At 48.9% G+C, this 14,007-nt stretch overlaps 1 protein-coding gene and 1 pseudogene across 2 annotated transcripts in view; both read left to right on the top strand.

The window, feature by feature from the left end:
* The window catches only part of RPTOR (regulatory associated protein of MTOR complex 1), a 323,749-nt gene that overhangs the window by 259,081 nt on the left and 50,661 nt on the right, over positions 1 to 14,007 (top strand). For both annotated transcript variants that reach the window (XM_027518037.1, XM_027518038.1), the window contains exons 14-17: positions 8,241 to 8,315; positions 11,367 to 11,432; positions 11,934 to 12,125; positions 12,467 to 12,607. In XM_027518037.1, coding sequence (XP_027373838.1) covers positions 8,241 to 8,315; positions 11,367 to 11,432; positions 11,934 to 12,125; positions 12,467 to 12,607 — 474 coding nt within the window. The remainder of the gene's footprint in view (positions 1 to 8,240; positions 8,316 to 11,366; positions 11,433 to 11,933; positions 12,126 to 12,466; positions 12,608 to 14,007) is intronic.
* LOC113878693 lies at positions 4,693 to 4,837 on the top strand (annotated as a pseudogene).

Raw genomic sequence — 14,007 nt, 5'->3', positions numbered from 1 at the left:
CAAGAAAGGTGCCTGAGCTGGTGCTTTCTGGGCCAATCAACCCAGCCTTGATTTCAGGCTCTAAACAAACTGTGATTGCCCTTTTATAAAACTTTTGAGACTTGGCTGTGTGGTCTCTGCTTTCTGGCTGACCAGCCTCTGCCCACCCGCCCACCCCCAACTGAAATCAGTACTGCAGAGCTGGTGATTAATGCAGCCTGACAATTAATCACGAAGCCCTCTAGTCTCTGAATTGCCCTTGGCGACAGACTGATGCATTGGGAAGTCCCTTGCAGCCTGAGTCACTGCACCCATTCATCCTGCAAAAGGGCGATCTGTCACCTCCCCAGCAGCACATGGTCCAATCTGCCAGTGTGGGGCCGAGTCGCCTGCATGGGGAGGGCAGGTGACAGCCTCCTGCGTCCCTCCTTCGGCTTTTCACTTCACTCTTGGCAACTACAGGTATCTGAACAACTGCCTCCCTTCTGATCGACAGACCGACAGAGATAACCCAGCTGCAACCTGACCTGTCATCAATGAGCAGCATGTCTAGCAGGGCCTGGCCTCCTCGCAGATGGGTGGTCTTGGGGATGAACCAGCGTCAGGACAGGCAGACTTAGCTCCTGGGACATGAGTGAGGTCTCTGCTTTGCTGGCCCACCCACAGTTCTCCAGGGACCCCAGGAGGGTGGATCTGACTCTTCTCCCAGAGTAAAACCCACTCCCAGGGCTTCTGAAAAGCAGCCACCTCATTTAACCAGGAAGACAACTAAGAAGAGGCCATTCTGAACAACAATTCTATTTTACCAAAAAACTCTTTATCCCAGAAAATCCATGGAAGGGGACTAGATGATCCCTTCCTTCCTGCTAGTGTTGGAGGGTCCTCTGAGGAGGCAGGCGGCGGATGTGGCTCACTGTGGAGATGGGGACACTGTCCAGTGGCGGCTCTGGCAAGTGCTTGTTGACTTGGGTCATCTAGGAGGCCACCATTTTCTTACCAGGCTGTACCGTGTTGATGTAAGGTATTAACAAGAGGAGAAATTGGGTATGGGACATATGGGAACTCTATTTACTATTACGTTTTCTTTAAAATTATGATAAAAATACATTTTATTAACATACAAACTAGGAATAAGGCAGGACACAAACAAACTCCTAGCACAGGAGGTGTGTTTGCCCCAGGTCCTCACAGGACCAGACCAAGGGCTGCTCTGCCTTCAGCGATGGACCATTAAGAAAGCAGGTTTTGAACAGCAGATCCTCTGGCCCATGTGATCACATTCTGATCTGAGTGACGATTAACAGATGGTCAATACCGAAATCAGACTGATTATATTCTTTGCAGCTGAAGATGGAGAAGCTCTATACAGTCAGCAAAAACAAGACCGGGAGCTGACCGTGGCTCAGATCATGAACTCCTTATTGCAAAATTCAGACTTAAATTGAATAAAGTAGGGAAAACCACAGACCATTCAGGTATGACTTAAAAATCAAATCCTTTACGATTATACAGTGGAAGGGACAAACAGATCAAGGGGTTGGATCTGATAGACAAAGTGCCTGAAGAACTATGGACAGCACTTCATGACACTGTACAGGAGGGAGTGATCAAGACCATCCCCAAGAAAAAGAAATGCAAAAAGGCAAAATGGTTGTTTGAGGAGGCCTTACAAATAGCTGAGAAAAGAAGAGAAGCTAAAGGCAAAGAAGAAAAGGAAAGATATACCCATCTGAATGCAGAGTTCCAAAGAATAGCAAGGAGAGATAAGAAAGCCTTCCTTAGTGATCAATGCAAAGAAATAGAGGAAAATAATAGGATGGGAAAGACTAGAGATCTCTTCAAGAAAATTAGCGATACCAAGGGAACATTTCATGCAAAGATGGGTCCAGTAAAGGACAGAAGCAGTATGGACATAACAGAAGCAGAAGATATCAAGAGGCGGCAACAGTACGGAAGAACTCTACATAAAGATCTCCATGACCCAGATAACCACAATGGTGTGATCACTCACCTAGAGCCAGACATCCTGGAATGCGAAGTCAAGTGGGCCTTAGGAGGCATCACTATGAACAAAGCTAGTGGAGGCAACGGAATTCCAGTTGAGCTATTTAAAATCCTAAAAGATGATGCTGTGAAAGCGCTGCTACTCAATATGCCAGCAAATTTGGGAAACTCAGCAGTGGCCACAGGACTGGAAAAGGTCAGTTTTCATTCCAGTCCCAAAGAAAGGCAATGCCAAAGAATGCTCAAACTACTGGACAATTGCATTCATCCCCCATGCTAGCAAAGTAATGCTCAAAGTTCTCCAAGCCACACTTCAACAGCACGTGAACTGTGAACTTCCAGATGTTCAAACTGGATTCAGAAAAGGCAGAGGAACCAGAGATCAAATTGCCAACATCTGTTGGATCATAGAAAAAGCAAGAGTTCCAGAAAAACATCTACTTCTGCTTTATTGACCACACCAAAACCTTTGACTGTGTGGATCACAACAAACTGTGGAGAATTCTTCAAAAGCTGGGAATACCAGACCACCTTACCTGCCTCCTGAGAAATCTGTATGCAGGTCAAGAAGCAACAGTTAGAACTGGACATGTAACACTGGACTGGTTCCAAATCAGAAAAGGAGTACGTCAAGACTATATATTGTCACCCTGTTTATTTAGCTTACACGCAGAATACATCATGCAAAATGCTGGGCTTGATGAAGCACAAGCTGAAATCACAGTTGCCAGGAGAAATATCAATAACATCAAATATGCAAATGACACCACCCTTATGGCAGAAAGTGAAGAACTACAGAGCCTCTTGATGAAAATGAAAGAGAAGAGTGAAAAAGTTGGCTTAAAACTCAACATTCAGAAAACTAAGATCATGCCATCTGGTCCCATCATTTCATGGCAAATAGATGGGGAAACAATAGAAACAGTGACAAACTTTATTTTAGGGGGCTCCAAAATCACTACAGATGGTGACTTCAGCCATGAAATTGAAAGACTCTTGCTCCTTGGAAGAAAAGCTATGACCAACCTAGATAGCATATTAAAAAGCTGAGACATTACTTTGCCAACAAAGGTCCATCTAGTCAAAGCTGTGGTTTTTCCAGTAGTCATGTACGGGTGTGAGAGTTGGACTATAAAGAAAGCTGAGCACCAAAGAATTGATGCTTTTGTATTGTGGTGTTGGAGAAGACTCTTGAGGGTCCCTTGGACTGCAAGGAGATCCAACCAGTGAATCCTAAAGGAAATCAACCCTGAATATTCATTGGAAGGACTGATTCTGAAGCTGAAACTCCAATACTTTGGCCACCTGATGCAAAGAACTGACTCATTGGAAAAGACCCTGATGCTGGGAAAGATTGAAGGCGGGAGAAGGGGACAACAGAGGATGGATGGTTGGATGGCATCACCGACTTGATCAACATGAGTTTGAGTGAGCTCCAGGAGTTGGTGATGGACAGGGAAGCCTGGCGTGCTGCAGTCAATGGAGTCACAAAGAGCCAGACACAACTGAGTGACTGAACTGAACTGTAATACATGCACAAATTTTTGTTTTGTTTTGACCATACCACGTGGCTTGGAAGAGCTTAGTTCCCCAACTAGGCATTGAATCCGGGGCCACGACAGTGAAAACACTGAGTCCTAACCTCTGGATTTTCCAGGAAATGCCTACATTTATAAATTTTAGAACACATACAGAAAAGTAGATCAGAGGCATAAAAGCATTCGTGTGTGTATGATTTTCCCACTGATAACAGTTATTTCAACATTCCTGGTGTCTCGTCATTCATTCTGAAGTTTACCTTCAACACAAGAGCATCTGACATGAGAACATTTAAAGTAATAAACCATTTGTTGGAAAATGAAAACCTATATATGTATATAAATATCTTACTGCACTTGGCAAGTGGGAAGGCCATTGTGCCAGGCCTTTGAGTTGTGCAGAAGGACATTCATCTTTAACTGCCTGGGAGGGACTGTGCCCCTGGGTTTGAAGAACAGTGAGCTCTTGTTTGCAGTGAGCAGAACCCCCACTCTGGGATTATTTTCTCAAGCACTACTAGTTTTAAGGCCACGAGCTGTTTTTAAGACTCTCGGTGTATAAACAGGTCGACGTAGTCCTGCATTTGTCTGGAGACGATTCTAATGTTCTGGTGGCAGTGGGTCAGGGTGCAGTCCAGTGCTTCTGTCCCTTATGTGAACCCAGCTCACCTCTCTGGCATCCTTTCCTCATCCCAGGGAGTGAATTCTGCGACCCAAGGACAGGAAACAGGACCCCCCCTCTGTGATTTTCTCCGGATTCACATCAGAACATGAGTGGCTGTGTCCACTGGTAACACTGCTCGGGACTGTCCTGCTGGTGGGGCCTCATTTGATGCATTGTGTCTGGTGGCCTGTTGATCTGTGCTGTTTGTGTCTTCCTGCTCCCCAGGAGACAGACATTATAATCTGCATTAAGGAGAATGAAGGTAGGGCTTCCCCCACAGCATTCTTTGCCAGAATATTCTGAGGGGGTGTACCTGCCCTTGCCCTGTGAACTTACCCTCGCAGAAGCCAGAGTCTGTGGTCTCTGGGCTCGTCCTGGTCTCTGCCGCCTCCTAAAATCAGTTTGCAGACTGCATCTTCAGCCACAGTGAACTATGTACTTGCTTCCTCTTCTCTGTTTGCTTTTCTTCTCTTCCTCACCTCCCTCCCTTTTTCTCATGTTAAAAATATAATTCCCTGATACAATGAATATGAAGGTGGTTTTCCCAGCGCGAGGCTTATCCATTGCACTCCGAATGTGCTGATCCCTGCGGTTTTCCTAAATGTGGGAAAGTCAACTGCCTAATTTGTGATAGTGGGGGGCTTTTCCCTACTAAGAAGGGGGAAAAAATACATACATACATATATATATATATATATATATATATACAGGTATGCAGTGGCGGGGGGTCTTGCTTAGGAAAAAACCATTTCATATTCATGCTCTTCCTCCTCTCCACCCTCTTTCTATGCTGGCCTTAATATGTCAAACCTGTAGCTTGATCTGGGAGAAAACAGAGAGACATGAGAGAGGGCCCTTGAAAAGCAGCCGTGTGGAGGAGTGTGGGCCGCTGGAGCCCTGCATGTCTCAGGGGAGCTTCCCACCAGCCTGTGTGTGCAACGTGTCTGTTGCCTGCATTTCTGGGCCTTTGTAGTTTCAAGGACTGTTTTCTCTTTTAAGAAGGCACTTGGCCAAGTCTGGAGGGAGAGTGGGCAGCTGGTGACCATTTCAGCATCCTGAGAAGTCAGCACCCTGCAGATCCCTGGCTCTCCGGCCCCAGAAGTAGATACAGAGAGGGCTGGGATGGCTGATGGGGTGATTCTAAGCCAGTTCTAAAAGGACAGTTGCTGAGCTCTGAGAGTGAGGGTGGACATGACCCGAAAACATTAATTGCTCCCACCTGCATGGCAGCCTCTTCCAGACAGAGGTTGTTCTACACGAACAAGACCATCGCCATTTCCAGTACTGAAGCCATAATGAAGCTATAGCTTCACCTACTCACACATGTGCTTCGGCTTCCGAATTAGCGGATATGACTTAGGAACACGTCGTCACTCTGTGACGAGATATGTTTTATGAGCGTCGCTGTAAATGTGTGGACCTGGGCTTGACTGTGGCACCTCTGGTTTCAAAACAAAGGAGAGCGGCTTTGTTTTCTGTGCTGGCGCCTTAACCCTGTCCCCAGACGCAGGCACTGCTGCAGGCGCCGTCTGCATGCGCCCTCTCGGCCCCTTCTGGATGAGCCTCTGCAGACAACATCTTGCTGACACCTTTTAGCTCATTTATCCAAACCTTCATTCAAAGCAAGGCATCCGTTATGGGAATGACTTGAAAGCTGCATGCTTAATTGGCTTCCCTGGCTCTTGGGGATTGTTGGCCTGAGAACCTGAGCTCCTAGCGCCCCTGCTCCCTGACCACCTCCTCCATCTCACTCAGTCTGAACTTAAACAGCTGAGTCCAGTCACCACGTTATTAGTTTATTGATGTGAGGAAAAACACCTCATTATCAGAGCACCCTGAGAAGTAGGCCAGCGTGGGAGAGAGGAGGTCAGGGCTCCAGGCTGCAGTAAAAAGCAGATTCTATCTGCAAAATCACCCTGCCCCTGAGAGAGTTTCACACTGGGCGTGCCCTCAAGCCAGCAGTGCCCTGCAGAGCCAGTGAGGTTTTGCAGTGTGTAACTTTTCTCCTTTTATTCTCAGAAACTCAGATCTTAAAATTTCAGCCCTCTCTACTTCTTGAATGGCCTTTATCCCCTAGAGTGGAGCGTGCTGGGAGCTGATGGAATTCAGCATCTCCCTGTGAACACGTTACCCTAAATCACCAAGTGGTTTTTCTGGGTATTGATCAGGAAGCTCAGTGAGCAGTATGACCACATTCTGTGGGTTGCTTTCCAAGAACGAGCGCATCCGTGATTTATGAGTCAAACTCCCATGTTCAGATTGCACTTCCATGTTTCAGATGTTTCATCTGATTCCACCAGTTGAGCAAAGATTTCTCAAATGTCACTGGGGTCCCCCAGCTGCAAGAGGGAGAACCTGGGCTTGAAGCCTGTTTCTTTGCCTCTCTTTCTCTTACTGGCCACCTCCCTGGATGTCAATTCCTGAATGTCTGAGGCATAGTTGTTTTAAGTCCCTTGAAGAGCCAGCACCTGCAGAAATGCCCCCCAAGTCAGCCAGCCTGGTATAGAAGCAGAGTTTCTGATGACCCCACTGCCTCAGGGCCGGTTCCTTTCCCTAAGATTTAGATTCCTTGCTTCTTGGTACCACCTGGAGCCCCTTCTGCTCACACGCTTGTTTCCCTGTCTCCCAGCTCATCCTTCATGCTCCAGATCACCTCCCCCTCCACCCTGTGGCCATGGGCTCCCACCCAGTACGTGCATGACTTTTGATCTAGGAGTTCATCCTGGCTCGCCTCCTCCTGGTAGCTCCACTGTGTGTCTCTGAGGTGCATTGATACAGTGTACCCCAAATCCAACTCCTTGCCCTCTCAGTCTCTGATGACACGGCTCCCACCTCTCCCGCCTCTTTAGTGGTCTCACCAAGCAGTCAGATTGCCCGGCTCCTCCCACCCAGATCCCTCTAGAACGATCTCAAGTCTTCAGGGTCCTCCCCACCATCTCTGACCCTGCTGCACATGGTCACCACCTCCAGTCCGGCTTTCCAGCTCACCCTCCACTGCAGCTGCCAATGATTCTTCAACCTGCAGTTCAACAGTCTTCCCCCTCGCATTCCCAGTGCCCTCTGGTGTCTTCAAGACCGCATCCATGAAGCAGTCAAAGCTCCCTGCCTCCTGCCTTCCCTGGCCACCTTCTCCCTGGCTCCATATCCCAGCAGGATTCCCATCTGTTTTCCCACCCTCCACCCCCACTCACATCTGCCCTTCCTTCATGGATGACCCCAGCTCTCCACCCCTCCCAGAGCCTCCCAAGCCAGCGTCTCATCGTGAGCCAGAGTTGCTCAGTTGTCTCCCCAGGACTGTGAGCAGGGTGTGGGGGTCCGTGTCCAGGACTGAGCCAGTGCTGGACACCTAGTGGGGCTTGAAAACTGTGCTAACACATGACACAACCATGCCTACACGTGCCATGTACCCTGAGGAGGTGGCGAGAGCTGCATACCTGGCCACCCACTTGGCCCTGAAATCAACCTTTCCACTTGGAACTGCTCCTTTGGAGACAGGCCTCTAGGAAGCACCTGTTGGAATATAACCGTGGGATGCACATAATTCATAATTATGGTGTTTACATAGATTTTGTCAGTCTAAGCAAAGGTGTATGACAAGCTCTGGCAGGGGCTGGGGTCTGCAGAAACTGAGTGGTTTCAGGCGTTGGGCACGTCCCTGCTCAGAAGTGGGAGGAGAGGCGCGTGGGCCCTGGGCTGACTCAGGAGAGAGGACAGGTATGGGAGCTGTGGGACGCAGACGGCCTCCAAAGGAGCCAGCCCAGCAGCCAGGGTACCCGCACCCGGCAGGTACCCAGAAGCTGCTTTTGAGAATGCCTCAGAGCAGCTGCGCTTCTGAGAGTGTGTGCGATGCCAGCCCTTTCCCCACAGCCAAGGGAAAATGCATTTGTACACATCCATTCCAGCTATTTTTTCAGATGAAAATTGGACTTGAGAGGTGAAAATGATGAAGACATAAACTATTCATCGCACATTCGTTTGTTGATACATTCCAAGAAGAAAAAGGAGCCCCTTCCTGGGAACTGCACTCACTGTTTCTCCTGCGTCTCTCCCCGCAGTCATGCCAAGCTGACCTGGTGAAGGACAACGGCCACAAGTACTTCCTCTCGGTCTTGGCAGACCCGTACATGCCAGTAAGGACCAGCATGTTACACTCTGGTGACATGTTTCCTGGGGGCTCTGGGAAAGGTTGCTCCACACAGAGGGACCTGTGGTGGGAGTGGGGGCCCACTAACACTCCCAGCTCTGCCTCACTCGGACGATACCCTTTGCTTCCTGGCTGCTTTCTTAAAGTAAGTCACAGTGAACCTTGATACACAAGCTGGTTCGGTTTTGTTTACTTGACTCCTTTTTCCGGGCACTTCTTTGCAGTGAAGTAGAATCCACTGTGCCTTGTACCCTGTCAACCAAGTTAGATCAATGAGTATTTGTACATCAACCGTAGTATTGGCAGTTCCTTTGGCCAGTGCAGGATCTGGACCGAAGGGGAGGCTAATGCACTTTATCAATCAGGAAGGGGGTTGGGGCGGTAGAGGTGGTGGAAAAATTGAAAATTGAAATTTGAAATATATTTTATTGTATTAAGTTGTTTAAAAATTAGTAATCCGTAAATAGCATATAAAATAACTCCCAATAAATGTTTTTAAATTAATATTTATATTCTCTCCCTCTAGCTTCTAGCTTAGTAAAGAGAATAAGATAAACACCTTAAGTATCAATAATTACTCAATATAACTTAATTTTATCAGAATGGTTAATGAAATCTAACAGCTTGTTCACACGGTGCCTCTGGTTGTGGAAAGGAACTTTTGGGTGTAGTTTTACCCTCTCGTTGGTTTTCTAAACTAAATGACAATTCAAAAAAAAAATTTTTTTTTCTAAAATCCAGGAAACATTAGAAACAGGATTGTTATAAAAGGTAAGCAGAACTCATATGTTCCAACTGAAGTGTGGTATTTAAACATCATCGAAGGTGGTTACATTTAGACTTTATGTGAGCATTGGAAATAATACAGCGTGAGTAAGATAGAGGCCAAACGACTGAGAGAGACATCTGAGCTGATAGACGTGCCGCAGAGTGATGGACAAAGTCAGCACCAGTGGGCCCCACTTCAGCTACAAACACACTGAAGTTTTGAGGAGCTAGCCAGATTGAAAGAAAGGAAATTAAATCTACAAATGCCAACACCTGAAGTCAGAGGAGGGGTACAGTGGGTCCTGGGTGAACCTCACAGTGACCCTGGAGCTCCACATGTCCGCAGCCCCAAGTCTGGAGCAAAAAACACAGGCCTGTGGGGCGAGCTGCCCATTCACTGGACGAGGTCAAGAAGAGCTAATCCAGTCCATCCACGTCTGGGCAGAAAGTCAGGAAAAGCCTCTGTGAGAAATGGAAATTCCCCATGTGGGAGGAGCCACAGCCAAGTGAGGAACATGAAATCTCCAGGGCCTGCCTGGAAGCGGCGAAGGCCGAACCTTTTCTGCAGGGCACCTTTCTGTGTACCTTCACAGCCAGGGTGCCAAGACTCATGCCAGGAGCACCACCCTGCTCCTAACCCAGGTTCAAGTGACGTAAGCAGAGCTGGCACAAAGGAAGGTTGGCTCCCAGAGAACTGAAACTAATAGAGTTCTCTGGAAAAAGAGTGACGAGCATTACAAATAAGTATGTTAAGATAACTGAATAAACAATTTGTTTTAATTGTGTCCAAAAATAAACCCTGGTGTTTTTTTCCTCAGAAGTACTTTCTTGCCTGTTGTAAGAGAACAGGTATTCTGTCCTTTTCACTCCTTCTCAAAAAGTGACCAACTAGGGTCTTTTAATAAATAGGCAGATTTTGGAGGGGGAAAAAAGAAACTGTAATGGAATATAGTCATTAGAATTTCCATAGACGAATTAAACGGCAAAATTGACACAACCAGTAAAGAAGTCTGTGGAGAATTCATGTGGGAGGAAGCAAAGAGGAGATGTGACGGAGGCTCTGAGGGGCTGAGCAGGCGAGCTGCATCGACAAAGGCCAGAGGGAGACGAGGGGACGCACAGTTTAGTGGAGAACTTTCCAGACTTGAAGAAGAAATGAGTTTTCAGGTTTATAAAGCACAGTGAGCCTTGAGAGGGTTCAGTAAAAACAAATCTACACAAAGACTCATCATAATGAAAGTAGAGAATGTCAAAGGCAAGAGTAAAAATCTCTAAAGTAACCAGGACATAAAGGAAGATTGTTGCAAGGATGTGGACAGCAGTCACTACAGTTACGGATGGAAGACAGAGAAAGTGAAAGTGAAGTCACTCAGTCGTGTCCGACTCTGTGACCCCGTGGACTGTGGCCCTTCAGGCTCCTCCGTCCATGGGATTTTCCAGGCAAGAGTACTGGAATGGGTTGCCATTTAAGGGGCCCTCAAAACACAAGGGAAATTGTTGCCCAGGGACCCTGTGTTCCCACGAGTGTCAGTTTGGGAGAGAGCAAAGCCAGCACATCTAAGGGCCAATGGCTTCTCAGGCAGCCAGGAGGCCCGCACTTCAGGAGGAGATGGAGCCCAGAAGTCAATAAGAAGCATCAGAAAGCAGACATTGGCAAACATGCCATGTATGTAAGTCAGCATTGGCTGTAAGAGTAAGTAAGAGCAGTCACGCTGGAGGGACTGAAACCAGAGGAGGAAAACTGGGAATCCAAGGCAGATACAGAGAATGACTAACTTTAGACTTTGCTCCAGGTTAAAAACACAAGGTACCACAAATAGTTAAAAATAGACTGATGTCTGAGTCAGTAGAAGCCCAGAGGAAAGGAGAAAATGAGAATCGATCCGCCCACTAGAAGACCAGAAAGAAGGGAAAATGAAGTCAAGTAGAGACTGTGGTCAGTCTTTTTAGGACCAGTGTGCTTGACCCCGATGGTCTACTTCCATAGGCGTGGGCAGGACAGGGCCTCTGATGGAGCAGAGTCACCCGTTGTGCAGCATCAGATGTTGGGGACCCACCTGTCCTCCATGAGGCCAACCCAGAGCCATGAGACTCTCTTTAAAGCGCAGTTCCTTTTTGGAGACTCAAAAGACAACAAAGCTGGCTCTCGTTACTTTAACTACACACCAGGCTCGTCATAAAGATCCTGAAAGGATAACTCTAGTGCGTGAGTGTGATGAGTTTTTGCCACAAAGAAAGTGCGAACTAGCCGGTGACTTCTGTTTTCCAGGCTGAGCACCGGACCATGACGGCCTTCATTCTGGCTGTAATCGTCAACAGCTATAACACGGGGCAGGTGAGTGTCACGCCCTTTCCCCACCCCTGCAGGGCCTGCCTATGGGTTGCAGATGCACAGCTGCAAGCTCTAAGATTTGGAGGCCAGAGGAACTGTCCTGAATGTATGTCTGATGAAACAGTGACCTCAGAAGCGAGGGAGAGGTTGGGGATCACACCAGCCCTGGGGGCTCCATGGGAGGAGTGGGGGTCCAGACCCTTTGTTTAGCCCCAGGTGAATTGAAATTGGTAGGATTTAAAATGAGGAAAATTGAGGAATGTCCCCAGTAGTACAGTGGTTAAGAATCCGAGCTTCCTCTGCAGGGTACATGGGTTCAATCCTTGGTCCAGGAACTAAGATACCACATGGCGTAGCACAGAAAAAAAAGAGGAAAATTGAACACATCTTGCAAAGTGATTAAGCAAGGTTTCCCTGAGAAACCTGGGGGGCCAGGGCCAGCCCAGGACCCCGCACCACTCAATGGTCAACGGGTGATGCCCTGTGTTGCCTGCCTTCTCGCAGGAAGCCTGCCTCCAGGGAAACCTGATCGCCATCTGCCTGGAGCAGCTCAACGACCCCCACCCCCTGCTGCGCCAGTGGGTGGCCATCTGCCTGGGCCGCATCTGGCAGAACTTTGACTCGGCCCGGTGGTGCGGGGTGCGGGACAGCGCCCACGAGAAGCTCTGCAGCCTCCTCTCCGACCCCATCCCTGAGGTGAGTCTGTAACCCCACCACTGCAGGCTGAGTGAGGCCAAGGTGTACCTGGGGACCACACCCCCAGAGCGCCGTGCCTGCCCCAGCCCCATGGGTTCCTTGGCCCCTGGCTTGGTCTCTGATGCCTGCCTGGCTTTGTCTGATGCCTGCACACAGCCTGTCACCTGACCCTTGGACGGGGCCGCCACTAGCCTCTTGTTTCCCTGCTCTGCTTGTCTGCACAAGTGGAGCTAGGCTGAGAGGACCATAGACGGGACTGAGCTGCATCTAGTAGGCTCCAGGGGCCCGAGCCAGAGCCAAACAGCCGGCCACAGGGTGACTGCCCACTGTCCCGCCCGCAGGTACGCTGCGCAGCCGTCTTTGCCCTCGGCACGTTTGTGGGTAACTCTGCAGAGAGGACAGACCACTCCACCACCATCGACCACAACGTGGCCATGATGCTGGCCCAGCTCATCAATGACGGCAGCCCTGTGGTCCGGAAGGTGCGTGGCCCCCACCCCCAGGCAGTGCTAGGTGCCTCCAGGCTGGGCTCCCTTGGCGCCCAGGTCGAGCCATGACCCTGACCTGACCAGAGCTTTGAGTGCTCAGTCCGCCCCCGGCGCACATCCTGCCAAGAGCCAACTTTAAATGTTTGTTTAATTCTCTCCAAAATGCGTTTCTTCACCAGATACTCGTGTGTTTGCTTCATTTAAAGGCATTTAACAGGCTGCATCTCCTGGCAGCTTGTATAATAGGCTCCTTCCTGCCTGGGAGCAACACATACACACATCATGGAGATTCAAAAGAGCAGTAGCCACCCACAGACAGACGGAAAGGTTTGTGTAGTGTATTCCCCTCCCCGCCCCCATGTTTGTCAGCGACTGAACGGAACAGTTCTTTGCAGTTGAAACTTTGACTTCTCTGTTTCAATGTAGAAGGGCCATGATCTCCATCCAAGACCTCACCCCCCTGTCAAAAGTTGGCTCAGAACAGATCAACCCTCTCCCTCCCACAGCCAAAAAGGCCCATGGTGGGAACCCCACTGTCTGTTGGCCACGTTTCAGGGTGGCCTTGGAGGCCCACCCTGGGAGCAGAGACTTCTTTAGGACTGGGAGGGCAGTGCCATCCTGTGTGTGACCCTGAGTTACCTCATCACCTACAGGTGCTGGGCTACTTCTTGGCATGTCTAACAGCCCTGTGCCAGGGAAGGGAGGTTGGGTTTCTCAGAGGTAGGGGTGGTTTGGAGGGTGTCTGTTTGGAGAGCAAACCTCCACTGACTTAGTGGCGGGAACGTTGTTGGGGCAAGTTCAGGTCAGCCGGAAAGGACTCATTCCATCTTGAGTTCCCTCAGAGAGCTGTGAACCCAGTTACTAATAGGCCAGGTCATCTAGAGAAGTGTTAACAATGAGGAATGATCCTCCAGGTGCCTTTTCATGTTTTTATTTTGGGTTCTCATCATTAGCATCTATCTGAAGCTGGCTTCCTTGAGTCAGAGTCTTCTTTTTCGCAAGTCAGATTGCCTGTATGTGATCAAAGCAGCGGTTCAGCAGTATCCTTAATTGTCTGTTAAGATTCCTTTTAAAGAAAGGAACTCTGTTTTTCAGTTCTTTCCCCAAAAAACTTTAAAAGGATGTTAATAAAAATAGGAAGAATGTCCATCTGAGTCTCCAGTATCAGGAGGATGTTCTCCAGGTCATCAGGAACACAGGGACCGACCACTCAAGCATGTTCCAGGTGACTTGACGTGGCCCCGGGCTCCTTTCCCGGCCTCACTCTACTTGCCATCCTTCCCCGGACCTGGGATGCTCGGGTGTAGCCAGGTCATTGCTGTGGGCACTTGGGGTTGGCCTTGCCTGGGCCTGCAGACATGGGTGCTAAGAAGGGCTGTGCCTTTGCCCCGTCC

The sequence above is a fragment of the Bos indicus x Bos taurus genome, chromosome 19 (assembly GCF_003369695.1).
Source record: "Bos indicus x Bos taurus breed Angus x Brahman F1 hybrid chromosome 19, Bos_hybrid_MaternalHap_v2.0, whole genome shotgun sequence".
Classification (NCBI taxonomy): domain Eukaryota; kingdom Metazoa; phylum Chordata; class Mammalia; order Artiodactyla; family Bovidae; genus Bos; species Bos indicus x Bos taurus.
The sequence above is the reverse complement of the archived record's forward strand: the minus strand, read 5'-3'. Positions and strand labels throughout refer to the sequence as shown.